Source organism: Sturnira hondurensis, unplaced genomic scaffold (genome assembly GCF_014824575.4).
Source record: "Sturnira hondurensis isolate 20B ecotype Veracruz unplaced genomic scaffold, ASM1482457v3 Scaffold0006413, whole genome shotgun sequence".
NCBI classification, from domain to species: Eukaryota; Metazoa; Chordata; class Mammalia; order Chiroptera; family Phyllostomidae; genus Sturnira; species Sturnira hondurensis.
In genome coordinates this window covers 23,807,859-23,834,978 of record NW_028079044.1, presented here as the reverse complement: position 1 = coordinate 23,834,978, position 27,120 = coordinate 23,807,859, and the positions used below count along the sequence as shown (strand labels likewise).

The 27,120-nt window shown below is 38.3% G+C and overlaps 1 protein-coding gene across 2 annotated transcripts in view; it reads right to left on the bottom strand.

The window, feature by feature from the left end:
- The window catches only part of CPQ (carboxypeptidase Q), a 411,097-nt gene that overhangs the window by 319,805 nt on the left and 64,172 nt on the right, over positions 1-27,120 (bottom strand). For both annotated transcript variants that reach the window (XM_037048242.1, XM_037048241.1), the window contains exon 2: positions 14,957-15,419. In XM_037048242.1, coding sequence (XP_036904137.1) covers positions 14,957-15,386 — 430 coding nt within the window. In that variant the 5' untranslated portion in view covers positions 15,387-15,419. The remainder of the gene's footprint in view (positions 1-14,956; positions 15,420-27,120) is intronic.

The following is a 27,120-nucleotide window of genomic DNA, read 5'->3' as shown; positions in this document are numbered from 1 at the left end:
TGGGGCAAGACTCCAGCACATGTTAGCTGTGTGACCTCCCAGCGAAGCACTAAGCCTCCCAGAGCCTGACATCTGTAATGTATGATCGCTCTATCTCTAGCCCCAAAAGACATGTAAATAAAATAATCAGCACAATGACTAGCTTATAATAGACAGGCACTCAATATGGAACGTGATATTGTCCCCTTCCTCCACATTCCCACTCCTGATTTGACGGAGAGAGGGAATTTGTAACCTCTGACACCTCTGATCAGATCTTGCAGCTGATTCCATACCCCCAAATTCCAAGTATCGCCTGTGGATACAGGCTCTCTAGAGCACTTCTGTTCATAGTGCGATTAGACAGCAGGCAAAAATTAAGTCCTGAACAGAACCATGAAAATGCTATTTTCCTGATGACACCAAAGGAGAAGACAGGTGCAAATAACTAATTATCTGACGACAGGAGCTTGTGTATAAATTTGTTAGCACTAAGAAAAAAAATCCAAAGTATCAGCTATAGAATGCCTGCCTTTGGTGTATGTGCTAGCAGTATGTAGGAAGGCTATTTTAGGTTCCTCTAAGATGAATAGAGTGAGAGTTTAGAATAAACTTAATTGGATGCTTTCTAGATTTTCCAATCCACACTGCTTAAGTTTTCAGGAAGAATAGATTATGGCGAACAACCTAACCATGATTTGATTGATATTCATTTATCCTCTTCTTTCCTATGTGCCTTCACTTCAGATGCAAACCAAAATAGTGTTATTAGGATATACAGGGATATAGAAGCCCTATGGAAATCACATAGAGTTAAAGGAAGCTTGTTTGCATATGAATGAGTTTTTACATATCCTTTTTAAAGGTGTGATATGTCTCACAGTTTACCCATCAGATCAATGAATTTTTAATATGCATTTATGAAATACCAGACATGAGTACTAAGGGAGATGCAAACATAAGTAAGATGTGGTTTTTATCCTGGAGTTTTACTCTATAGCTTCTCATAAAAAATAACCACGTGACAATCAACTACAATAAAGTGTGATTATTGTTTAATATAGGCAAACAAATTGTTATAAGAATGGAAATTAAAGAAAATGAAGTTTGGGGTTCACAAAAGACGTTAGAAAAAATGCATTTTAAATGAGTCTTTAAAAATGGGTAGGAATTCTCTAGGTAGAGAAAGGTTGGATAGGATTAGGTTTGGAGTTAGGGATAGGTTAGCTAAGGTGCAGGAAGCACATTTTTTAAACAGATTTTATTTATACATCTTTAGAGGGGAAGGGAAGGAGAGAGGGAGAGAATATCAATGTATGGTTGCCTCTCATGGGTCCCCCACTGGGAACTGGCCTGCAACCCAGGCATGTGCCCTGACTGGGAATGGAACCGCGATTCTCTGGTTCACAGGCCCATGCTCAACCCACTGAGCTACACCAGCCAGGACAGGAAGCACGTTTTAAGGTGAGTATGAACACATCAAGGTAAGAGCAGTTTGGGCCCTGTGGCTGAAGTATAAGGTGTGTGGCTTGGGAAAACAAAAGTCTAGAAACACAGGCTGTGGTCACTTTTTAAAAGGTCGTAAGAATTGAAACTATACTCTGAACAATGAAAAGATGCTAAGCAATGGAGTGATGTAATGAGATCCATATTTTACAAAGACAATTGAAGCAGCAGTATGGAAATTTATGAAAATGAGACTGAATTAGGCCCTGGCCCATGTGGCTCAGTTGGCCAGGCATCATCCCACAAACTGAAAGGTCATGGGTTCAATTCACAGTCAGGGCATACACCTGGATTGCAGGTTCAATCCCAGGTCAGGGATAGTGCAAGAGGCAACTGATTGATGTTTCTCTTTTACATCTATTATTGCTTCCCTCTCTTTCTTGCTCCCTTCCCCTCTCTCTAGAATAAAAGAAAAAATTAATAAAATGAGTCCGGATTTAAGAAGGTTAGTGAGGAGGCAATTATAACACTCTAGGATGGTGATGCTAGGTCCTGAACTTGCATGTGATGGTGAAGATGGAAAAAAGGAGTCACATGTGACATTCAAGGATTGGTGACCAATTGAGTGTGAGAACAAAATAAATGAGAAGGTATATTTATTCAACATACTTCTTGAAACCTTTCTGTGTTTGAGACACTATGCTAAGGACTAAGGCAGAGTTTCTCAACTGCAGCACGTCTGGCATTTTGGAGCAGATAATTATTTATCGAGGGGAGAGGAGAGGCCTTCTCCATACATTGTAGGATATTTATCAGTATTCCTCTCCTCTACCCACTAAAAGCAAGTAGCACCCTCTCTCAGTCATGAGGGTCAAAATTGTGTCCAAACATTGCCAAATTTCCTCTGGGGAGCAAAACTGCCCCCTGTTGAGAATTGCTGAAACAGGGATCTCTGACTTAGGAGGCTTATTATCTTGTAGAGACATGCTTACATTATAAGCGTACATAGGGTACAAGAAAGCAGAAAGGAGGAAGTGGTCAACACGACTGTGAGGATAAACAAGCACTGAAAAAGTCTCCATAGAGGAGGAGACATTTGAGCTAAATTATTAAAGATGAGCTTTGTGGGCAGAGGACAAAAGCATGAAAGTAAGATACCATATCAGACATTAGAATTCTGAGGCCCCAAGCATGGGTGCTAGGATGGATGGCAATATTACTAACAAAGAAGAGGAATAGGAGAAACAGGATGCTGAGTTTGCGGGGCTAACAGAACATCCAGTAGTGCTTGGAAATGCAAGTGGAAATCAGGGACATGTGTGGACACTTAGAAGTCCTAAGTACAGAGTGGGCGTTTAAGGCATGGGACTAGATCCTATTACTTAAGGATGATGTTTATGGGCAGAAACCTTTGAAAATTCCAACATTTAAGATGAGGCCTGGAAAAGAGATGCATGCAAATAATTAAGGGAGAAACAGTAGAATGCGTAAAGGAGAATCTACTTTAATTTACATTGCAAACTTGACAATCACCTACATTATTTTTCTTCAATCTATTTCTGCCCAGGGAGATATGCCCCCTCTTCATTTCAGGATTACTCTACTTATGTTCTTTTTAGTGCTACTAAACCCACTATCATTCCTTAGCTACAGAGGACCGAATTATTGGTGATGTTACCTCTACTACATAACCAATGGCTATCTCTTTTTACTTAGCTGCTTATTTATATATGCAAAAAAGTCATATTACATTGTTATTAAGAGGCACAATAAAATGAGCACTGTATTGCAAATGGACAATTGACATTCAATATCCATTTCAACCTCCTTTAAATGTGCCTTTCTGTCTGTAAAGACTAAAAACTACATTTCTTGAGCTTCCTACACTAGGGTTCTAGAAGTAATTTAAGAGTCACCAATTTTATGCACTTGAACAAGAGCTGGAAGGTAGAAATGAGGTGGAGGCTGTTTCCTCCTGCTTCTGTTGTTTCAGAGATAAGCACAGTTATGAAAATGTCTGAATTTTCTATAGCAGCTTTCTGATAAGCTCCGTTACTTAATCTAGTTCTCAAGATCATTCCTGAAAAGCTCAAGTTAAAAATCAGTATCATTAGCTTTCCCAATCATTCTGCAAACCATTTAACACCCTCTGACATACCCATGTCTGCTTTAACTTTAAACTACTTAGAGTGGTTCCACAATGGCATTAACTACCAGTCAACTCCACATTAGGCCCAGTCTAGTGCTAACTTCACCTCTTCTTTCTTCCACTCCCAGATTATTTCCATAAAGAACAGGCATGAGGTACACAACACTTGGACATGGACCAGCAGAAGTACCAATCGGTGCACAGAGCTCAAAATCCAAGCCTAGCCTGACCGGGACCTTCAGTTTGTAAGTGAAAGGCAGGTCACCCAACAATCTGCGAACCATGGAACGTGAGGTGACCTTTCATTCCAAAGCCTGTGTCAACTGAGAGTAAGAACTGTTTCTTAGAGCACTCTGAATGCAAAGGGAGCCTAGATTAGTCAACTTTGTTGTTTTATCATCTTTTATGATAAAAGATGAGTACTTTTATGATTAAAAATACTCAACAGCCAGCCAGTCCTCCTCAAGTATGAAAAATAAGTAAGGTATTAAGAAGAAATAAAAAAGGAGGAGATGGATTTGAATCAAACAACAATAAAAGAATTTAAATCTTTATTATGCAATGAGTTGCTATGCATCCTAGAAAATCATTAGGGCACCAATAGAAAAGTGAGCAACAAATGTTTACAGATAATTTAAAAAAGAAAAATATAAGCAACTGATAAACCTATAAAAATACTAACCTCAACAATAAGCAAAGGAATATAAAGTAAATGGATAGTGAAATATCACTTTTAGTCCATCAAATTGGAAAAGATTAGGAAAACTACCCAGTGCACCTGAAGGTGCAGAGATTAGAAAATGAATACAATTTTCTTGATACAATGCTTATAGGAGAGTTGATGTGTACAATCTTTCTGGCAATTTAATAAAATGTATCAAGAGCCTAAAAATGTCAACATCTATATTAAAGTTTTAAATAATATTTAAATAATTACTTAAATAAATGTATTAAATAATTAAATATTTAAGTGTTTGCATTGTATTATAAATAATTCATAGTATATATAATGTTGCACATATTCTACTACATTAGCATCTTAAGTAATTAAAAATAGTAAGACTGAAAAATTGGTTCCTATGAATTATATTGACATTTTTTATAAGTACAGGAGCGGGTTTTTTTAAGTATATTATACTTATTATGCTATCAGAGTTGTCCCATTTTTTTCTCTCCTTTATTCCCCTCTCACCAGCATTTCCCTCATTTAGATCATGTCCATGGATCATACATACAAGTTCTTTGGTTTCTCCATTTCCTATACTATTCTGAAACTACCCCGATATGTCTTGTAACTACAAATTATGCTTCTTATTCCCTGTACCTTTTCCCCTATTTCCCCCCTCCTGATAATCCTCCATGTCATTTCCATTTCTGTAATTCCATCCCTGTTCTAGTTATTTGCTTAGTTTGTTTTTGTTTTTGTGTTTCAGATTCAGCTCCTAATAGTTGCAAGTTTGTTATTTTACTGTTCATTGTTTTGATCTTCTTCTTTTTCTTAGATAAGTCTCTTTAACATTTCATATACTAAGAGTTAAGGATGATGAACTTCTTTAATTTGACTTTATCTGGGAAGCACTTTATCTGTCCTTTCATTCCAAATAATAGCTTTGCTGGATAGAGTAATCTTGGATGTAGGTCCTTGCCTTTCATGGTTTTGAATGCTTCCTTCCAGCCCCTACTTGCCAACAAGGTTTCTTTTGAGAAATCAGCTGACAGTCTCATGGAAATTCCTTTGTAGGTAACTCTCTCCTTTCCTCTTGCTGCTTTTAAGATTCTCTTCTTATCTTTAGTCTTGGTTAATTTAATTATGATTTGCCTTTGTGTGTTCTTCCTTGGGTCCCATTTCTTTGGGACTCCAGCTTCCTGGACTTCCTGGAAGTCTATTTTCTTTCCCAGATTGGGGGAATTTTCCTTCACAATTTTTTCAAGTAAGTCTTCAATTTCTTGCTCTTCCTCTTCGCCTTCTGATAACCCTATGATTCAGATGTTGGAATGTTTAATGTTGTCCTAGAGGTTCCTAAGCCTCTCCTCATTTTTTTTAAAAATTCTTACCTTCTTACCTCTTCATTCTGTTCCAGTTGAACGTTTATTTCTTCCTTCGGTTCCAGATCATTGATTTCAGTCCCAGTTTCCTTTCCTTCACTGTCAGTTTCGTGTATATTTTTCTTGATTTCATTTTGCATGGCCTTCCCATCTTCTTCTATTTTGCCCATACGCAATCATTTCTGTGAGTATCCTGGTTACCAGTGTTTTAAAATGTGCATCTGATAGGTTGGCTCTTTGACAGGAGCAGTTTCAAAACTATTTTTTACAATCCTCTTAAATCTTCCTAAATTATCCCAATGAATTCTCCTTCCCTGCTATTTATCAAAAACATAAAAATCTCTCCTTTAAAGGTCTATTCTTACATCTGTATTAAAGGATTTTTATAGCCATGTGATTTTTAAATAGGAGGGGAAAAGGAAATAATCTAGATTCCAATAACAGAGCTGTGGTTATATTAATTATTGTATATTTAATTTAAATTTTTTGATCATGAAAAATTTTCAAAGTATATTTATTACTATGTGGGCAATGTTTGTGATATATGGCATTAAAGGACACAAATATATGCATTTTAATCTCAAATTTGTATAATAAAACTATAGGTGCATATGGAAGTATTAGAGGAAAAATTAACATGCAATTACTCTGGAGAAAAAGATCACAGATGATTTTACTGTTTTTACATTTATGTATGTGCTTTCTGTAATGAGTAGGTTGACAGCATTGTCAATATATAGAATAAAGCAATGTTTTTTTCATTCTTACGAGTGACTAACACTCTGAGAAAAGAGTTGCCTTAAAAAGTGTACAGTTCCTCAAACATGAATGAATAATGACTCTGTTTTGAATATAGCACTAGATGCTGAGAAGAGAGAGAAATGGATACATTTATACAGTCCTTCAGGGGTCCCAAATTAATAGAAAACACACAGTTTGTAACTCATACTATTTGGGGATTAGTACTTCCATAGAGACGTCAGTCTCTAAAAAAGAGTAATTAAATACTCAGAGATCTGTAGTGTTGGGTTTAGACAAGATCCACCGAGTTATATGTACCGAGGAAGAGCAGTAACATTCTGCCTAAGTTCTTTCTTGCCCACATGCCATTCTTTCTTGCCCTCCTCTATTTGGCTACTGATTCTCATTGTTTTACTCAGTCCATTGAAATCTGATGTCTACTGTGTTACCTCAGGATTGACTGGAGTTATACTTTCTCTTCTCTTGCTTTTAAGACTAAGTTTTGCTCAGCATCTCGTCTTACTTGGCTTGCTTGTATATCTGTCTTTTTCCAACTCTCCATAGATAGCTCACAGAGCCCTAACCCTAACATAAATAAACCAACACATACTATAATACTCAAGTCTAGAATGGAAAAGTTAAAAATATTACCTTTCGTTACATAAGCAATCTGCTCTGTAGCATACACCTGGGAGAATCCTGCCTTAATGAACTCTAGCTTCACTGATCACTTGTGAATTCTCATAAAGACCAAAGCCTTTTCAATCTGGAAGACACCTGACAGATTCTTATTCCAGCCAACTCTCATTTTACAGGTGTCAAAATTAAGATCCACAGAGATTAAATGACTGGACCAAGGTCACACAGCTGCTAGGTGACTAAACCAAGGGATACAACATGGGTTTCCTAGGAGATGAACTCTGTCACACTACCTGTACCGTGAAGACTCTTTATGCTGATTTCACAGTATCTCCTGAGGGAATTTTCCCACACCTGGTCCTGCCTAACTCTCCAGTCTCCTCAGAGCTGAAAATAGTCCAGTTGCCAGACAACTGTTTATCTACTTTGAGCCCCAGGGAGTGAGGAGTGGGGTGAAAGTGAGTCTTGGATCACCACAATAGATTCCAGCAAGTAAACTTCACTTCCCCTGGGTGTTCAAGGCCCCAGGAGCAATCAGTAACTTGGCTTGGTTTTCGATATGAGGCAGAGAGCCAGAGAAGAGCAGGCCCAGAAACAGAATTAAAAATTAGCAAAAGAAAGAAATGAGAAAACATCCCCCAAAAGGTGCAAATATCAATATATTTTGCCATCACAGTACAAGTATCAGCAGCTTTTGAGACAGATCTGCTTTGGTCAGGTGGCTAAAAAGGAAAATATTATAAATTAAAATAACATTAAAACCGTTGTGTGTGAGGCAATATAGTCTAATGACCAAAAGCACAAACTCTGGAGCTGACAGTTGTTCATGCCTGAACTTGGCCTCTTATAAGCTGTAAGCAAGTAAGCAAACTACCTAACCTCTTAGAGTCTGGTTTTCTCATATGAAAAAAAAGTCTAGACCTTTTAAGGCTTAAAAAGAAACAATTATATATATATATATATATATATATATATACACACACACACATACACACACACACTGCTGCTTAATGTAGATTAATGTATAACAGAAGGCAATTTTAAAAAATCATGCTCGACACTACACAATTCAGTCTAAGGGGCTTCCTGATACCTTAGAGGACTCTACTGCCTATTCACGCAGCCTCAGAGAGATCAAAACTCTCCATTGCAGTGGTACTTCCAGAATGGTAGAGTGAGAAACTTGGGAGATGACTACTACAAAACATTTAACTGGGAAATACTATTTTTAAAAAATCACTTAAACTCTTTCAAAATTGTCCTAAGGACATACAAATAGAGAAACGTTCATTCAAGAAAAACTACTAAACCTGAGTTAGAATAATAACAGTCTGTAGCACTTGGGCCATGAACTGCTTTCTTCTCCCATTCCCAGGTCCACGTTATGAAAACCCTATCGTGGGCACTCAACTACGAAAGGACTGAAGTCCCATACTTCAACCCAGCCCATACTTGTATGATAGAAACTCTACTTCAAGCATAGTCATCAAAAATATTGGGGCTCTAATCACCCTTCTTTTGGCCCGCTCACAGGCAGAGGTTCCACACTGGGAGAGAGAGGCAAGCTGAGAAGACCAGGAGGTACCAGTCTCCATACCTATCACCTGCTAGAGATACCAGTCTTGGAGGAGCAGGCCACTGTCTCTGTGCCTGCCTCCTGGGAAGTAGCATAGAAGTTCTCTCAGGGAGGAAGCAGGTGAGGAGGATGAAGAGCTTTTCAGTTCTTACCCAGTTAGTGACTTTATTTGGGGTAGAACTTAGAGAATTCCACATTTAAGGGTATTGTTGAAAACAATGGAGAAGTTAGTAGAAAGCAATTAAGGGGTTCTTAGAAGTTTCATGATACTACAAGCAATAAGCAAAATGACAGAGCATTTACAAGTTTAACAAAAAAGCAAGGAAAGAAACAACTAAGAAAAGCCCTCCTGGGCCACAGTAAACCCTGACAATTGCAAAGCCACGTACATGTTCCTACTTGGAAACAATTAAAACAGAACATGGGTCAGACTTGAAAACATTTCCTAAGCTGCACATAGATCCATCAACAAAAGGCAAAAGCCTCACTGGAAAAAGAGGCTTAGGCACAACCCCTGACCAAACACCAGCTGCAAAATAAGCCATCCTGACCCAGGGGAAATTATTATTAGGTCAAGCTTAATAATACAATTACATGCATCCTACTTAACATGCTATAATGCCAAGTCTGTACCCTCTCAGATTGATTAGAGAGGAAACTGCCAAGCTTCCAGGCCCTGGCTGAACTTGGGGCAAAAACAAAAACTCCCTGAGTTTTGATAATAGCCCCTAAGCAAAATAAACACCCAGTGGTAAAGGGTAAGAGTATAACTGGCTAAGGGAACTGAAGCACAAGTGTTGACCAATGAGTGGATTATGCAGACCTAGCAGTGACTCCTAGGGAGCCAGGTGAAAAGTAAATATAAGGGAAAATAAAAGCACTCTGAACACGGACATTATAATTTGTACACTGTGGGGGAAATAGATTTCACAGAGCTGGTACAACAGTCATTAAACAAATAAAGGAAAAAACAAAGAACAAAAACATCAACCTCCAGTGGATGAGAGAGGAGAATGGAGAAGAATCAATATCTAGAGTAGCTAGAATATATTATATAAAAACTTTGATTTTTAACAACAACAAAAAACCCTTAAACATGTGAATAAACAAGAAAATGTAACTCATTCCAGGAAAAAAAGCAGGCAATAGAAACTGCATTTGAGAGGGTCCAGCTATCAAACCTATCAGATAAAGACTTCAAACAGTTATTATACTATGTTCAAGAAACTCAAAGAAAACATTCTCAAAGAATTAAAACAGGTATGATCACAATGTCCCATCAAATAGACAATATCAATAAAGAAATTCAAATTATTTAAAAAATGGAAATTCTGAAGCTGGAAAGTATAATAACTGAAGAGAAAAACTCAGTAGAGAGGCTCAATAGTATATTTTAGCTAGCATAAAAAATTCTATGAACTTGATGATAGATTATTACAGGTTATACATTCATAAGAACATAGAGAGGGGAAAAGGGAGAACAATGTGCAGAACCTCAGAGAAATGGCGGACAGCATTAAGTGCATCAACATGCTCATAATGGAAGTACCAGAAGAAGAGAACAACAACAAAAAAGATATAGATATATTTCTAGAAATAATAGCTGAAAACTCCCCAAATTAATGAAAAACATTATCCTACACATCCATAAAGCCAAACAACCTCAAAGTAAGACAAAAGCAAAGAGATTCACACCCATATACATCCGAGTCAAAATGTTGAACACCAAGAATAAAAAGAAAGTCTTGAAATCAGTAAGAGAAAATGACTCATCAAATAGAAAGGAATCCCAGTAACAGTTACAGCCGACTTCTCGTCAGAAACAATGGAAGCCACAGGACAATGAGATGACAAATTGAAATTTTTGAAAGTAAAAAAAAAAGGCAACCACATATCTCATGCCAGTGAAACTAATTCAAAAATAAAAATTACATACAGAAGTAAAGATAGAGGCCATGAGAATTTTCTGCTAGCAGATCTGCTCTGAAAAAAAAAATAAATGGGAGTTCTTCAGGCTGAAAGCAAGTGACAGTAAACAATAATTGGGATCCATATCCTCACAAAATAAAAATAATAAGAAGAAAATAATATAAATAGCTTTATGCCAACAAAATATATAACTTGGATAAAGTGAATAAATTTCTAAAAAGACACAAACTACTGAAACTGACTTAAGAAAAAAAATAGAAAATTTGAATAGATCTACAATAAGAAAAGGTATTAAATTAGTAATTAATCTTTACACACACACACATGCACACACAAAAGCCCCCAAAAAACAACCAAACAAAAAACAACTCAGGACCACATGGCTTCAGTAGTGAATTTTACCACAAACTTAAAGAATTAATGCCAATCTTTTACAAACTCTTCAAAAAAATAAAAGAGAAGGTAATAGTTTCTTACTGGTTCTTAGAGATCAGAATTATCCTGATACCAAGCCAGACAGAAATCTCACACAAAAAATAAAACTACACACCAATATCCCTTATGAATATAAATGTAAAACTATTCAACAAAATTCTAGCAAGATGAATACACTAACATAAAAAAGAGTATATACCATAACCAATTAGGACTTATCCCAGAAATGCAAGGTGAGTTTAACATCTGAAAATAGATTAATGTATTACACTAGATTCAATGGGGGAAGAATAGTCTTTTAAACAGATACTGAGACAACTGAATAAGTATATGCAAAAAATTGAAGTTGGATTCCTACCTCATGCAATATACAAAAGTCAGCTTAAAGAACTAATAATTGCTGAAGCTGTAAAACTCTGAGAATATAAAAATAAATCTTTGTTGCCCTGGCTGGCGTAGCTCAGTGGATTGAGCACGAGCCTGCGAACCAGAGGATCGCGGTTCGAATCCCAGTCAGGGCACATGCCTGGGTTGCAGGCTGGTTCCCTGCAGGCCAACTCCCAGCAGGGGACGCACGAAAGGCAACCATACATTGGTGTTTCTCTCCCTCTCTCCTGCCCCTCTAAAGACAAATAAATACAAAATCTAAAAAAAAAATAATAAAAAATAAATAAATAAATCTTTGTGACCTTGGTTTAGGTAATGGTTTCTTAGATATAAAACCAGAAGTACAAGCAACAAAAGAAAACTAAGTTGTATTAAATTAAAAACTACCACTGAGAAAATGAAGAGACAAACCATAGAATGGGAAAGAACATTAGTAAATCATAAAATAATAAGAGACATGTATCCAAATACATGAAGATTTTACAACTCTAAAAATTCAAATAACCCATGACAATAAAAATTTGGCAAATGATTTTAATAGACATTTCTCCAAAGATATACAAAAGGCCAATAAAAATATGGGAGGATGCTCAACATCATTAGTCATTAAGAAAATGTAAATCAAAAACACAATATCACTTCATAACCTACTAGGATAGCTATGACTGAAAATATAGATGATAGCACTGGCTGGTGTAGCTCAGTGGATTGAGTGCAGACTGGGAACCAAAGGGTCGCTGGTTCGATTCCCAGTCAGGGCACATGCCTGGATTGCAGGCCAGGTCCCAAGTAGGGGGCACCTGAGAGGCAACCAGACATTGATGTTTCTCTCCTTCTCTTTCTCCTTCCCTTCCTTGTCTCTAAAAATAAATAATTAAAAATTTAAAAAAATATATAGATGATAACTAGTGTTGGAAAGTATAAAATTTGATCATATTAGTAGAAATGTGAAATTGTGCTGCCACCTTTGAAAAGTTTGGCAGTTCTTCAAGAAGTTAAATGTAGAGTTACCACATGACCCAGCAATTCTACCCCTTGATATATGAGGTCTCTCTGGAAAAAGTCCAGCTATTGTTAACATAATGAGAATGGTTTGCGTGACATCAATGCAACCTGGCAGCTAAGGAGAGTGGACTGGAATGAACATGTATGAACAACGATGACTTCACTGCACTAGATGCCATTGAGTGAACATGTGTACTGTGTGGCTGCCACATTCGAAATGACTGAGTAGAGCAATGAATCTATATCAGATTTTGTATTAAGCTTGAATATTTCACTGCAGAAGCTATTTGGATGACTCAGAAGGCCAAGCTATGGGCAACTGGTGAGTGGCAGCTTCATCACGACAACACACCTGCTCATGCATCATGTCTCATGAATAGTTTTTTGTCAAAACATCAAATCACCCAGGTGACTCAGCCCCTCTACAGCCCAAATTTGGTGACCTGTGATTCAGGCTTTTCCCCAAACTAAAATCACCTTTGAAAGGGAAGAGATGTCAGACCATCGATGAGATTCAGGAAAATACAACAGGGCAGTTGATGGCAATTGGGTATGAGGTCCCAAAGTGCCTACTTTTAAGAAGACTAAGGCATCATTGTCCTATGTACAATGTTTCTTGTATCTTCTTCAATAAATGTCTCTATTTATTTTCCTATTACACATTTTTTCATATTTCATATTTTTCATATTATTTTTTTCATATTACATGGTTGGATACTTTCTGTACAGACCATGTATACCCAAGAGAAATGAAGCCTATATTCATAAAAAACTTATGCATAAATAGCAGCATTATTCATAATAGCCAAAGGGTGAAAAGGAAATAATTTTTTAATAAAAACAAATGTTTAAGAACTGACAAAAGGGTAAAAATGGTATAATCATAAAGTGGTATATTATTCAGCAATAAAAATGAATTCAGTACTGATTCAGTCTATAACAAGGATAAAGGAAAACCTTATGCTCCATGAAATATTCCATCTACAAAAGATCACATAATTAGTGCATTATTCCATTCATATGACATATTCAGAATAGGCAAATCCAAAAAGACAGAGGGCCTAAGGCTTAGGAGGGTTTTGGGGAGGGATGGAGAATAACTGCTCATCAGTTTCTTTGGGGGCTGATACAAATGGTCTATAATTACATCATTGTGGTGGTTGCAAAACACTGTCAATATGCTAAAATCCACTGAACTGTCTATTTTAAATTGGTGAATGTTATGGTATATGAATATCTCAAAAAAGATGATTAAAAATAACCTGACCATCTAACTGAGGAAGAGGGGGACAACACACGTTTTGGAGAAGGAGTGGGAGCTGAGGAAGGGGATCTGGCGACTGTGATGAGCAAATGCAGTATTTCACGACATGAGCTGGCATCTGAGAAACTGGCATCGGATTGTGATGACACAAACGTTTAATTGTATCCTTAACCTTTCCATATTTGCCACCAACAGTTTTCACTCTCACACATCCTCACAGTCTTCGCTATCTCACAGTTGCTGAGTGTTTTCTGTTTACTGCCCTTTCCATTATATATATGCTTCTGACATTCCAAATGCTTTATTTAGTGCAGAATATCTCAACCCATCCCTGTTGACATTTTGAGCCAGAAGACTCCTCACTGTGGGAGATTTCCCTGTGAATTGTGGGATGTTTAGCATCGCTGGCCTCTACCCACTAGATGCCAGTAGCTCTTCCTCCACCGCAATGACCATCAGAAAGGTCTCCAGACAATGCGCAGTGTCCCCTGTGGGTCAAAATTGCCCCCGGTTATATGTATTTGGGGTGGGGGCACTGGTCTAGTTTGTATTTATGTAATCTGAAAAAGTTATGCTAAAAATAAATGAGCTTCCTCGGACAGTGAGGAGGTGGGGGGAGCCTGATCATCGAACTCTCTATTTGGTCTTTCTCCTGGCATTAAAAAAGGTTAAATGTTTCTAAAAACTTTTTAGATAAGGGCAACTTGTTTCTATACATCAGTTCCTCTGCCATAGATACAAGTCCATGAATATATTCAAGGCTGACTGATAGCTCACTGGTGACTGGTACTGACTGTACCTCTAATCCAGGCATTTATGTTGTCCAACGAAGCTGAGCCCATGTGCTAATGAGTAAAGGTAGAACTCTACCCTGGATAATTCCTTCTATTAGAGTAATCAATTCAGTGTGCAAAGTTCTGCTCCCTTTCTCACTAAGACTAAAAAATTCTGCACACTGAAGCCACTTGGAAGAAGTCATAGTTTTTCTAACCTATCGACATATATCTCCATTTTCTGCAGAATAACATTAATGTTATATTAGATAAAAATGATCAAGTTGTGATCAGGCTGATCACATATCACATATGACTATCTATATATTCTTCATTTAAAAGGTGACCCTATGCAATCAAATTTCTTTTAAAAAGTAACAGAAGGAAGAAAGGGAAAGAAGGAACAGAGAAGGAAAAAAGAATGTAACAGTAGAGAACTAATTAATCCGATGCAATAGGAAATGGTTCCATTTTCTTTCTTATCACCCAAGTTATAATATGAATCCTGTGCACCATAATAAATTAGGTCAGAAGACATTAGTTTTATAAAGTACACAGCAAATTGACTTGAAAAAAACAAGTGATACCTTCAGGGGGAGTCCCGACGCTGCTTCCAAGGCCCAACATAGCCATCTTGTGCACCCTCGGCTCCAGCATCACAGCAGATTCTTCTCCCCTTTCCCAGTGGGGTATTTTGACTGGCTCCAGGTGGACATTCTCCAGCCCATCTTCCTTTAGGTTTTGGTACATGATTTGAATGGCTTTTTCTAGATTCTTGGAGCCACTTAATCTGGGTCCAACCGTATCAACCAGAAGTGCCAATCGCTCGTAAGATCTGTTCTGGGCTTTCCCATAAACAGCAAGGTCTATGATTGCTTTAGCAACATCTCCATAGCGGGCTATTTCTTCTTTTATTTCTTCAAAAGTCCTCTGCGAGGTGTCATTCCTGTATATAGCTTTGCCAGAGGTCAAAAATAAAAGGTGAATACCAACAAATGTGAAGAGAAGAACCTTCATTTTTTTTCCAGGTTGTTTTCTTCCTAAAATACTCTATGTAAATAAGAAACAGGTTTTAGGAAAAGATTCTCACAGTTATCCACCCATAACCCAAAGACTGCTTTTAAAACAGGACTGCCTATCCCACCTTCCACCATCAAATTCAGATACCATAACTTCAAAGAATGAAGAAGTAAAGAAGAGGCCTGGCTGGTGTAGCTCAGTGGATTGAACATGGGCCATGAACCAAAGGCTCGCCAGTTCGATTCCCAGTCAGGGCACATGCCTGGGTTGCAGGCCAGGTCCCCAGTGGGGGCCACATGAGTGGCAACCACATATTGATGTTCCTCTTGCCTCTCTTTCTCCCACCCTTCCCCTCTGTCTAAAAATAAATAAAATTTTTAAAAAAGAAGAAAAAACTACTGGCCTTATTAACAAGGCAGCATTTATTAAAATCACACAATCACATTACCTAGTAATTTTGTTTAAAATATGCTAAAAATTAAAATAAAAAGAATACTAGGCCAGCACACATTTATGATAAAAACTCTCAGCAAAGTAGAAATATATATCTCAACATAATAAATGCCATAACATGAGAAAACCACAGCTAACATCTGACTTGATGGGGAAAAACTAAAAGCATTTCCCTTAAGATCAGGAACAGGACAAGGATGTCCATGTTCACGCCTCTTATTCTACATAGTACTGGAAGTGCTAGCCGTAGCAATAAGACAAAAAGAAGAAATAAAAGGCACCTAAATTGGAAAGGAAAAAGTGATACTATGTATAGAGAACCCTAAAGATTCCACCAAAAAACTATTAGAACCAATAATGAGTTCAGTAAAGTAGCAGGATATGAAATTCATATTCAGAAATTGTTTGCATTTTTACAGACCGATGATGAACTTCCAGAGAGGGAAACTAAGAAAACGATCCCATTTATGATTGCATCAAAAAATAAAATAAAATACCAGGATAAATTTTAACAAAAAGGTAAAAGACCTGTACAGAAATTGAATAAGATACTAACAAATGGAAGCATATACTATGCCGTTAGATAGGAAGAATTAACGTTGATAAAATGTCCATTTACCCAAAGCTGCTCTCCTTTTTGTTGTAACTAGTTACATACATAAATTCTTGGTTTCCACAGTGACCATAATAATGATTGTTTTTAAAAGCTAAATTTTATTAAGCAATCAAAATATTTCACCAGATTGCAATTTATTCTTGAAAGTACATTTTGCAATGTACTGTTAGTACAAAAATAAAAAAGGTTACTAAGCCATCTATTAATTAAGACTAACCACATGTATCTACTTCTCATTAAAAATTCTCTAAGCAAACATTCATTAACGATTTCACAGTACATTTCTAGTGATGGATGGGAATTGTATAAATGACAGCACTGTGGAGATACAAGACAGCTTAGGGATCCTAGTCCATACCCATGCTTTTTAGAAAGTTAATCAAGGCTTTTGTTGTGATTCCCAGGCAGCAGATAAACCAGCAGCTACAATCAACCAGGTAACTGGAGCAACTAGCACAGACTTCCCGAAGGATTAAGAATTGTTTTCTTAAAAGAAACTGTATGCATTCACACATACTAGAAACCCATAATGAATACCCAAATGCAGTCTGAGAAGCAAATAACTATAATAAAATATCTGTACTGGAGCAGACTCGTACATAGAGTCATATGAGAAGACAGAATAGAACAAAGGGAAACGTGAAAAGCTGTAGAGAAAACACGTGTCGGAACAGCCGAGGGAAGGAGTGGTGCACCCCGCCACGGGGTCACAGAGACGCCATCCTCATCATGTTCTGGTTCACAGGTACGTCCAGAAAAAAGCAGTGCCTAAGTCTATCATTGTTACATCTTTTCGCATTTACGTCCATTGAATTATTGGATGACCTGCCGTTTTGATAAGAATACTTAATGCCTCCTAACACAATCAGTTAATTTTGACACAAAATGATACAACTACATTAAAACAAAAACTGCTATGTGTGTCATTCTGAATAACATAACTATACCATATCTTCAAACCCCGCAAATGAGATAAATGCTTATTTTTAAAAATAGGTTAATTTAAAAGATGATGGTGTCTTACCTTTTAATGAATAAGCTTTCCCAAGTATAATGCTGGCACCTTAGAAAGTTTACTAAGATTACAGGCATAAAATAACAAACTATAGCCCTGGCTGGTGCAGCTCAGTGGATTGAGCACGGGCCTGGGAAGCAAAGGGTCGCTGGTTCGATCCCCAGTCAGGACACATGCCTGGGTTGCAGGCCAGGTCCCTAGTAGGGGACACATGAGAGGCAACCACACATTGATGTTTCTCTCCCACTCTTTCTCTTACCCTTCCCCTCTCTGTAAAAATAAATAAATAAATAATACATATTTTTTAAATAACAAACTACATGAAGAATCATCCAGAACACTATATACAAGTAATCACATGTTAGTTGATTCTAAACCTGGATTTCCCTGGCACATAATCTGAAAATTACTGACATAATTCTTGGGTTGAAAATATAATTTGTGTGTGTGTGTGTGTCTCCATCCAATGGAACACTATAAGAATCTACTTTTTTAAGATTCTATTTATTTATCTTTAGAGAGCAAGGGAAGGAGAGAAGGAGAGAAATATCAAAGTATGGTTGCCTCTCGTGAGTCCCCTGCTGGGAACTGGCCTGCACCCAGGCATGTACCCTGACTGGGAATCGAACCTCGATTGCGTGCTTCACAGGCCCGCACTCAACCCACTGAGCTACACCAGCCAGGGCAAGAATCTATTGTTTAATGATTTTTATTGATTAAATGTTTTTGAGAGAAAGAGAGAAACACCACTTTGGTGTTCCATTCATCTGCACACTCACTGGTTGGTCCTTTATGTGCCCTGACTGGGGATGGGACCCATACCCCTGGGGTATTGGGACAATGTTCTAACCTGAGCTACCCAGTCAGGGCATAGATTTTTTTATTAATTTCATTTTTAGAAATGTACATTATCACAACTAAAATATGTTTTCATTAATAAATAGTAGAAAATGATAATAAATACTAACTGCCTATATTTGGAAAGGTAACAAAAATGGAAAAAATATTTCTATATCACATTCCACTTTACAAAACACTGTAAAATATAATATGTAATTTAAAAACACAGTGATTATAACCAATAATTGAGAATAACTTTAAAAAATTCTCTCCGAATTAATAAATTTAGGTTCACTATACATGAAAAAATTCATTCTAGACCTAGAGTCAATCCAAATAAGAAGGATGAGCAAAGGCACCAGTTTATTTGCCTGAAAGGACTAAAAACACTAGCCCTCAGTGTGAAAAGACCTAGACCAAAAGTAGAAATATTTTAACATATAAAATCAAGAAGGGTTTGCATAAGAGGAACACAGATTTCCTACCAAATCTGTTCATATTAGTACCAGGGGATAGCCCTAGTAGCTCAGAGCTAATCTTAGGGAAATTAAAGTGTACAATTTTAACAGTGAGCATAAATATATCAATAGTTTACCTAAGAGAGGAGAAGCCTGGATAGAATCACGAATGAGAGAGTCGTTGGAAGCTGAAGACTTTAAATCCACCACAAAGTATTGGCACCGTGTCGACCCGAGTGAAGGTCACTACGGGATCAACAGTGGGGTTACTCACCTGAAAGACTGCTCGTCTGCCCCAGCTCAGAAATTCAGATATCCCTATACAGGCATTTCAGTCAAATAAAATTAAGCACTACTTTTCTATATAGTCTGCAAAGGGAGCAAATAATTCTGTGGTGATCAACCAAAATAAATAGTCTTCTTCATCTCCAACATTTTCTCTTCAGTAACTGTAAAAGATGCTCTTTGTTCTGTATCATAATTTTATGTCTCCATTCATTTAACAAAAAGTTATTGAGCACTTACTAAGTACTGAAGACACAAATGTGTAGGATAATATCCACCCCCTCAAAGGGCTATGAAGTATAATGGGGACACAGGTAATGTAAAACTCTCCATCACTGAGGCAGCTCCAAGGTTCTGTGAGAGCAGAGGGGAGAATCGGGCTAGGAGGACATAGGCAGGTAAGCACTAGTTAATTTAGGGGCATGCGGAAAAAGCGGGAAGTGGCACTGAAGAAAAGGTAACCCACAGAGGGGGGACCCATACAAAGGCATAGAGGCTTCACAAAGCACAGTCTCCAGAGGAAACGAAAGTAGCTGGATGGTAAGTGGGGGGAATAGGTGAAGGACACAGTAATGACAGGAAGGGAGCAAATGCCCCGGGTGCTGTGACAGGTAACTGTCCGGCCTCATGCAGCTGGGAAAGGAAGGGAGGAAAGTTTCTCTGTGATTTTCCCTATCCCCGTCCCCTTGGCACAGAGGATCCACCCACATGCCATATCCGGACAAGGAGAACGTAAGAAGTACCTCAAAGTCCCCAAACAAGCCACCACTTATTACCTATCTGGTTATTCCGTGGAATTTTTTACAGATGGAAAACTATCACATTCTTACAAAAGAGGTATTAGTCAGTCATTCATTTATAGACACTCAAGGTCTTCTTTCATTTAAAATCCCTAAAATACAAAGAAACCAGTTGACCAAAAAAATAAAAAATAAAAAACCTAGTGCACTATCAAGCAATTTTAGGACATTTGAAATGTTTTTTTACTATTCTTTGTTCTCATACACAAAAGGTTGAAGTCATTGTTCCTTTACTTGAATTCAAACTATGGAAACAAATGTTATCATCTTCAAAATGTGATGCTTTGAAAACCCATGCTGTATCATGCCTTTGAATTCAGAAACACAGATATTCAAAGGCAACTTTGGAGAACTATTTGAAAAAGACTTGGGTCTCACATATTGTCTTCACCATCCATAGTTACAGATTACCATTCTCATAAAAAGAGATAAAATTCTTCATAATGTTATTTTCATTTTTTTTCCACTTCGATCTGGAAGCCAACTAAAGCAAAACCAATTTTTCCCCTACTATGAATTATATTCTCTCTAATAATAGTTCTGCATTTTGAGGAAATACAACAAAACCCTTTGCTTCTATTTCTAGATATTTTAGCTAAAATATCAGTATTTGAAAATGCCTCCAACTATGATAGAAACGCCACAATGAATAGGCTAAGTGAAGTGGAAAAGGATACAATAAGAAGCGAATGTGCTAAAAGACAGAAAGAAGAGGATTTAGGATCTGAGATTTTTATTGACATTTTATTGTGTCATTTTTTCTTCTAAAGGCTGAATATATGATGAACATGAAAACTTCAAATATTTCTCCTAAACCTTTCATTGCTGAACAGGATTTACTACCGCAAGTTTAACTCTTAGCCTTCCGTCTGGAGTGTGTAGCAGATTTAAAGGCCTGAAATGCTAAAGCTGAACACAGACTCTGGCACATTGAAATTCACTTCCAAACACCTGCTAACCCTCCTGGATTTATAATAATTAGCCCTTTAACCATCTCAAGGAAGACTTGTTTCCACATTAAATTCAAGGTTCAAATAATACTGGATTTCTATTTTCCATAGCTTATCTTCCAATTATTCCGTTGCTCCAGAAAGTTCATTGAGAGACTACTATATGCCAAGAACTCTGCAAGAATTTAGAGAAGATACAAAAATAAGCAAGATTCAATTCCTACGATTAGCAGGCACTGATAATTACCTATTCAATAATCATCTTCTCTTTTCTGGCTAATCAAACCCCAATTTTATGTTAAGTGTGAAGTGTCCAGCCCCATTAATCTAAGCCAGTTGTTCTCAGTATAGATGGTACTATCCCAGGAAGACTTTTGAAAGGTGGGGGGAAGAGGGGGAATTTCTGGTTGTCATAAGAGTATGTGGGTCCTACTAGGAATTGACTGGCCGGTGCCAGTGATCCTAGCCATACTGCTATGTAAGGGACAATCTTTTGTGCTAAGAATTCTTCTGTATTCCACACAGATTTTTTAAATATAAAAAACCTACTTTCTGAGTCTTGAATCTAACTAACTATAATAAAAATGGTTTTTCACACTTTTAATGCAAGTTGACTTTCCCAAGAAATAACTACCGTGCATATCAGGGAAGGACTATGCTGCAGTTTCGATCAGAACTTTAGCAAGAGCTGGTCATTAGTTCAGCAAAACACCAATGACTGTGCTGCTCTGGTACTGGAAGCACCACCAACACAGCCCTGGGCTGCATTCGCTGCGATCACATTCACCAGGCAAGTATCTCACTACTTCATTACGTCATCTAGTGCAGTCATGCCTTGGAAGTTACGTTTTAAAATACTCTATCACATTAAAAATTATTTTCCTTCAATTTCTCCTTTATATTATAATTAGGATAGCAGACTATCCTAATTATATCCTGATTTATTTGAAAATATACATGCAGAGTATCTATGATGCTTAATTTAGGATAACAGAGCAAGCATTAGAAATTTATCTATCTATCTATCTATCTATTTATTTATTTATAATCATCGTGCCCTGACTGGTGTGGCTCAGTTGGTTGGGCGTGGTCTCACAGAGTGAAAGGTTGCTGGTTCTGTTTATTCCCTGTCAGGGCACATGCTTGGGTTGTGGGTTTGGTCCCAGTCCAGGATCGTGTGAGGAAACCTGTCAATGTTTCTCCCTCACATAGTTTCCCTCCCTCTCTTTCTCCCTCCCTTCCCTTATCTCTAAAAATAGAAAAATACATTTAGGAAAGAATCATTGCATCTAGTAGGTGGAAAACTAGTAATTTAGCTGAAATCAACCATTCTCTTCCTTCCTATTCCAGCCTACTTCCCAGCCAAGGGAGGCCCTGTGACCCAGTCCTACCCAAGGAGACCCAAACAGAAGCAAGCTGACGAGAAACTGTTCGCAATTTTCGACCCTCATCAGCTACTCTGTAACCAGGAGGGCAAGTCCAATGCAGCTCCACCAACTTGTCTGCAATGTGAGAGAAATAAACTCCATTTGTTTCAGTCACTGTTAGTTGGATGTTCTCTGTTCCTTGCATTTTGAATACTTTTCCAACTGCTATACTACTTTGGGGGCTTCTTGGGGATCCATAATTAAGTATAGTGTTATACTAATTCACTACCCATTAACACAATAAGCTAAGCCTAGAATCTGGCAAAAGATCTACCCAGACTTCTCACATGTACCTAACTTCTAAATATCCAACCTCAAACTCAGAATCTTCCTTTCAAACCTGCTCTTCTTTCTTCCCTTACTCCCACCCCTACCCCCACCCCAGTCAGTGAGCTAGAAACTGCACTGTGTTACTGAATGCCTTCCTCCCCTCAGGAAGAACAGGTGAACAGTGTTGCCTATGATTTCACCTCCAAATTCTTTCTTGACTAACTTCCCTCCCTTCCACTCTTACCACCACTTTCCAAGCTCAAACCTCATTATCTTTTCTTTGAAACACTTCCTCACACATAGCTCTGCCTTACATTCAGGTCCATTGCCCCTGGCTTTATCTTAAACACAACAGAAAAGCTCCTTTGTTACAACATGTGTCCTCACCATTTACTGTCAGTAGTATGGGTATGGCTTCCTCATCCTCAAAATCATTCCCTGCAGGACCCCAACCTTTACACTGCAGCCCCAACAGGTTGGTTTCAGTCCTTGAAATTACAGAACACTCTTTACACTTCTCTGATGTTTCTCGTGTTCCCTCTGCCGAAAATGCCTCAGTTCATCAGCCTCCAACTCCTAGGCAGAACTCCTTGCTGCCTTTTCAGTCGCTCACTGCAGGCTACCTGTTTTTGTGTCTGTCACCCTGCTAGACATCACTTAACAGCAGTAATATTTTACTTTTATAAAATTTAACAAGCACGTTCTCTGTGAAGAATATGTTTTTATTTGTTTTGTATACTAAGCAAATCACACAACACCTATCAATAAATACAGTAGAAAAATGAATAAATTCATCAAACAAGTAGCTATATTTCACAACAGAAGTATATAGTTATGATTCATCGTTTTAAGGATTACTTTTTCTTCATCAGATTTTGGTTTTCTCCTTTCAACCATAGTGTATTTACAAGTTCCTTTTTATAAAGAGAGTCAAGAGACCTAGGACTTGGTCCTGGCTGTCCCCTTCTAGATACATGACCTTGAACCATTTATTTGAAGTCTCTATTTATATATAAAACAAGGGATTGCACTTCAGCTATAACACTGTACTAGCCTTTCTTAAATATTTAATATCAGTCACACTTTTCACTGTATTCCATGTTAGCACTTGATTAAATCACCTTATACCAAACTCTTTCTTAACTGGTTCACATATAAAAACCACTACTCAATCTACCATTTTGTCTCTTCCCACCAGCCAACTGACATTGAACTCCCAAGGATCATAAAGGACTCCTTGTTCGGTACTCCATGGGAAACATTTAATTTCCTATCACACTTAACATCTGAAACATTTAACATTGTGGATAGTCTCTCCTTCTCCATACCCTTCTTCCTATCTCTCTTCTCTCCTTTCAAATCTTTACTGTAGGGTCCTTTTCCTCCATCTAGCCTGAAAGTTTATTATTTCCTAGGGTTCTGTCCTTGACCCTCTTCTACTGCACATTCTAACAAGCAAGGTCGTTCCCTCCAAGCCTTCACTTACCTTCTACAACATGAGCTCATCTAGAGGTTAACAAACTCTCTTAGTTTAGATGCCCACAGGCACCTCACACTCACCATATCCAAACCGCACTCATGATGTTTCCTCAGCATCTGCTCTTCTTCCTGAACTCCCACTCTGGTTGCGTGGCATTTCCACCACCCCCATCATCTGGACCACTGGGGACATGTCACTCTGTTTTACCACTTCAGCCCCTTATCACTACATGCTATTAAATTTTACTTCTAAAAAGCCCTCAAAGCCATATTTCCTCTCTAAATCTTCCCTACCACCTTGGTTTCTGGCTATGTTACCTCAACCTGAACTACCACCACAGTCTCCAGACCAACCTCCCTGACTCCAGCCTCCTCCTCTCCTAGACATTCTCTTTGCTGCCGTGGTTATCTTTCTTCAAAATGCTTACACTCCACCTGTCTGTCTCTCCCATTAATCCATGAACTCCATGTGGGAAAGGACTGTATAGAATCTACCTTTGAACCTCTAGGACCTAGCCATGAACTGGGACTTAGTAGGTACTTTGTGAGCATGGGATGGAGTTAGTTTTGGAAGACTCGAAGAGCTAGCAGACATATGGGCTGGGGAGGAGGAGTGAGTGTACATTACAAACTAAAGAGTAGCTTTTCTCCATGTATAATTTATAGAAAACTGCTGAATATATCTCACATGCTCAGGAAATACACATTGTCTTGAGCTGAACCTTTCTGTATGAGCAGATAATTCCCAGATACAGGACCATTTCTTATTAATGGTATTCATGTCCTCCTCGGCACCTAATTTAGTGCTTTTCAGAACAGGCATTCAGACTATTTGTTGATGGATGTTTTCTGCTATCTATTGTCCACACACTGGGGCACAGGAGGACAAGACAGAAAGAAAGGAAAAGATCAGATGAGAATATTTGCTCCAGCTGCAACTTCAATTCTACTTGCCATATTAACAAAATGCTATGGCATTTGAAATCCTTAAAAAATCCCACCCAGCCCTGGCTGGTGTAGCTCAGTGGATTGAGCGCGAACCTGTGAAACAAAGGATTGTGGTTCGATTCCCAGTCAGGGCACATGCCTAGGTTGCAGACCAGTTCCCATTGGGGGACATGTGAGAGGCAACCACACATTGATATTTCTCTCCCTCTCTCTTTCCCTTCCCCTCTCTCTGAAAATAAATAAATAAAATATTTTCAAAAATCCCACCCAGTAAAAATCGGTGAATCCTGAATAAAGTCTGTGGATTATACCAATGGCAATCCCTGATTTGGACATACATTGGTTACGTAGCTGTCATCGTTGGGAAGAGCTGGGTAAGGAAGGCAACAGTCTCTCTGTGTCATTTTTCCACGTCCTGCAAGTCTGTAATTGTTTTCAAACAAGAAGTTATGAAGAAAAAATAGACTTACCTACCTGACTTTTTTTAAGTTCAAACATTTTTTAGTACTATAACATTTATAGTTCCGGGCAGGGGCAGGGGGATTGCACAGATGTGAAGCAGAACTGGTTATATTTGTCAGAATCAGATGCCAGGGCAAGGAGAGAGTGTCCCAGGCCCACCACACCTACCATGTGGACCAGGCTTCACCCGTATCCAGGGTTTTTCCGCCACTATTTTTCCTCAGAGCCACAAACAAGAGACTTCAGTTCAAATGCCTCTGCCACTGAACCCGTCACCCTGAGTAAGACACGGGCATCGTAGGGGTCAGGGAGGATGACTGCAGAAAGAGAGACGAATCCCAACAGGAGGGAAGGGAGCCAGTGCAGGATATTCCCCTTTCTCCTCCCACTGGTTCTGGGAGTTAGTCCAGGGGCAGCTGGTTAGTGAGGTGATGAGAGCAGGGAAAATGGAGCGTTGACCAGTAGTCCCCGTCCCAGAGGGAATCCCAGGAGCTCTGGGTTGGGGGTGTGGGGATGACAACCTGCTGGGAGAGGCCCACTAGCAGACCCCTCGCCTCACACTGAATCACTCAGGATTCAACTGTACAGACGTCAAGTGAGCTGACTCATGTTGTGTCCCTGACATTTTACTGGTTACGAGTGAGCAGTTCTTAGTTTGCCATATAAGAAAATTGATTTGGCTTCCTTTCCTTTTCCTTTTCCTGAGTTGGTTTATTCCTCTCGTGTTTCTTGAGTATGTAACACAATGAAAACTAAATTCCTACTGCTCAAAAGTAGTAGGAGTATCTTTGTCATATAGCTGAATGTAATTGACCTTTGACCTACATTATGATGGGCTGAGAGAAAAAAATATGAAATTTCTTCATATGTGCTTAGATGAAATAACGTAATGAAAATTCAAATAAATGGAATCAACCACAAAACCCAGAACTAACTTCGTATTCTTGGCTTGCAAAACCTGTACTGAAATTCAGAGAGTACATGAGATAGCTCTTGGTTCTTTTGTTGGCTGAGAATGCCAGGCTGACCATGAAGACGGATGCTCTTGAGAACAGAGGTCAATATCTGTGACTCTGTCACATGTCCATGCCAAGCTCATACTGTCAATAAAAGCACAGATAAATCATGAAGAATATAGTTTACAGCCTTTGGGGCCAAATACAAAGTGGATAACCCTAGGCATTAGCAATTCCGAGGTCCTACAATTTAAGAGAACGAAAAAACTGGGCGGGGCGAGGAAGAAAGGAAATGAGATTGTAGCCTCACAGTCCTAGTTCTCTAGGACTTGGACCCCCAACATAAGAGTAATAAGAAGTGCTTTATTTCTGCCAATAAAACCAGTGAAGCATTTGTCTTCGATCTGGTGATATTACAAAGCTATTACAAGGCACAGCAGCCTCTTCCAGAGGCAAGAGAGAGAACACGGCCTTCCTTGAGTCAGATGAAGTGCAGATACCTTCAAGAGATTCAGCTGCAGAAAACTATAAAGCTAGAGATATATAGATTTAATTACCATTTGCCAATATCGGGTTACAGTAAGCTGACTGTACTAATGTGCTTTTATTGCTACATAGTGTGCTTCCCCCGTATTTCTCCCCTTGAACTGGTTAATAACAAATTCCAAGGGACACTCGGGTAGAGATATTAGTAATTTCCTTTGGAACATGCCTTTCAGTTCCCCTCACTTAAGCCAGGCTCCCCCCCACCCACAGAAATGCAAAAGCAGAA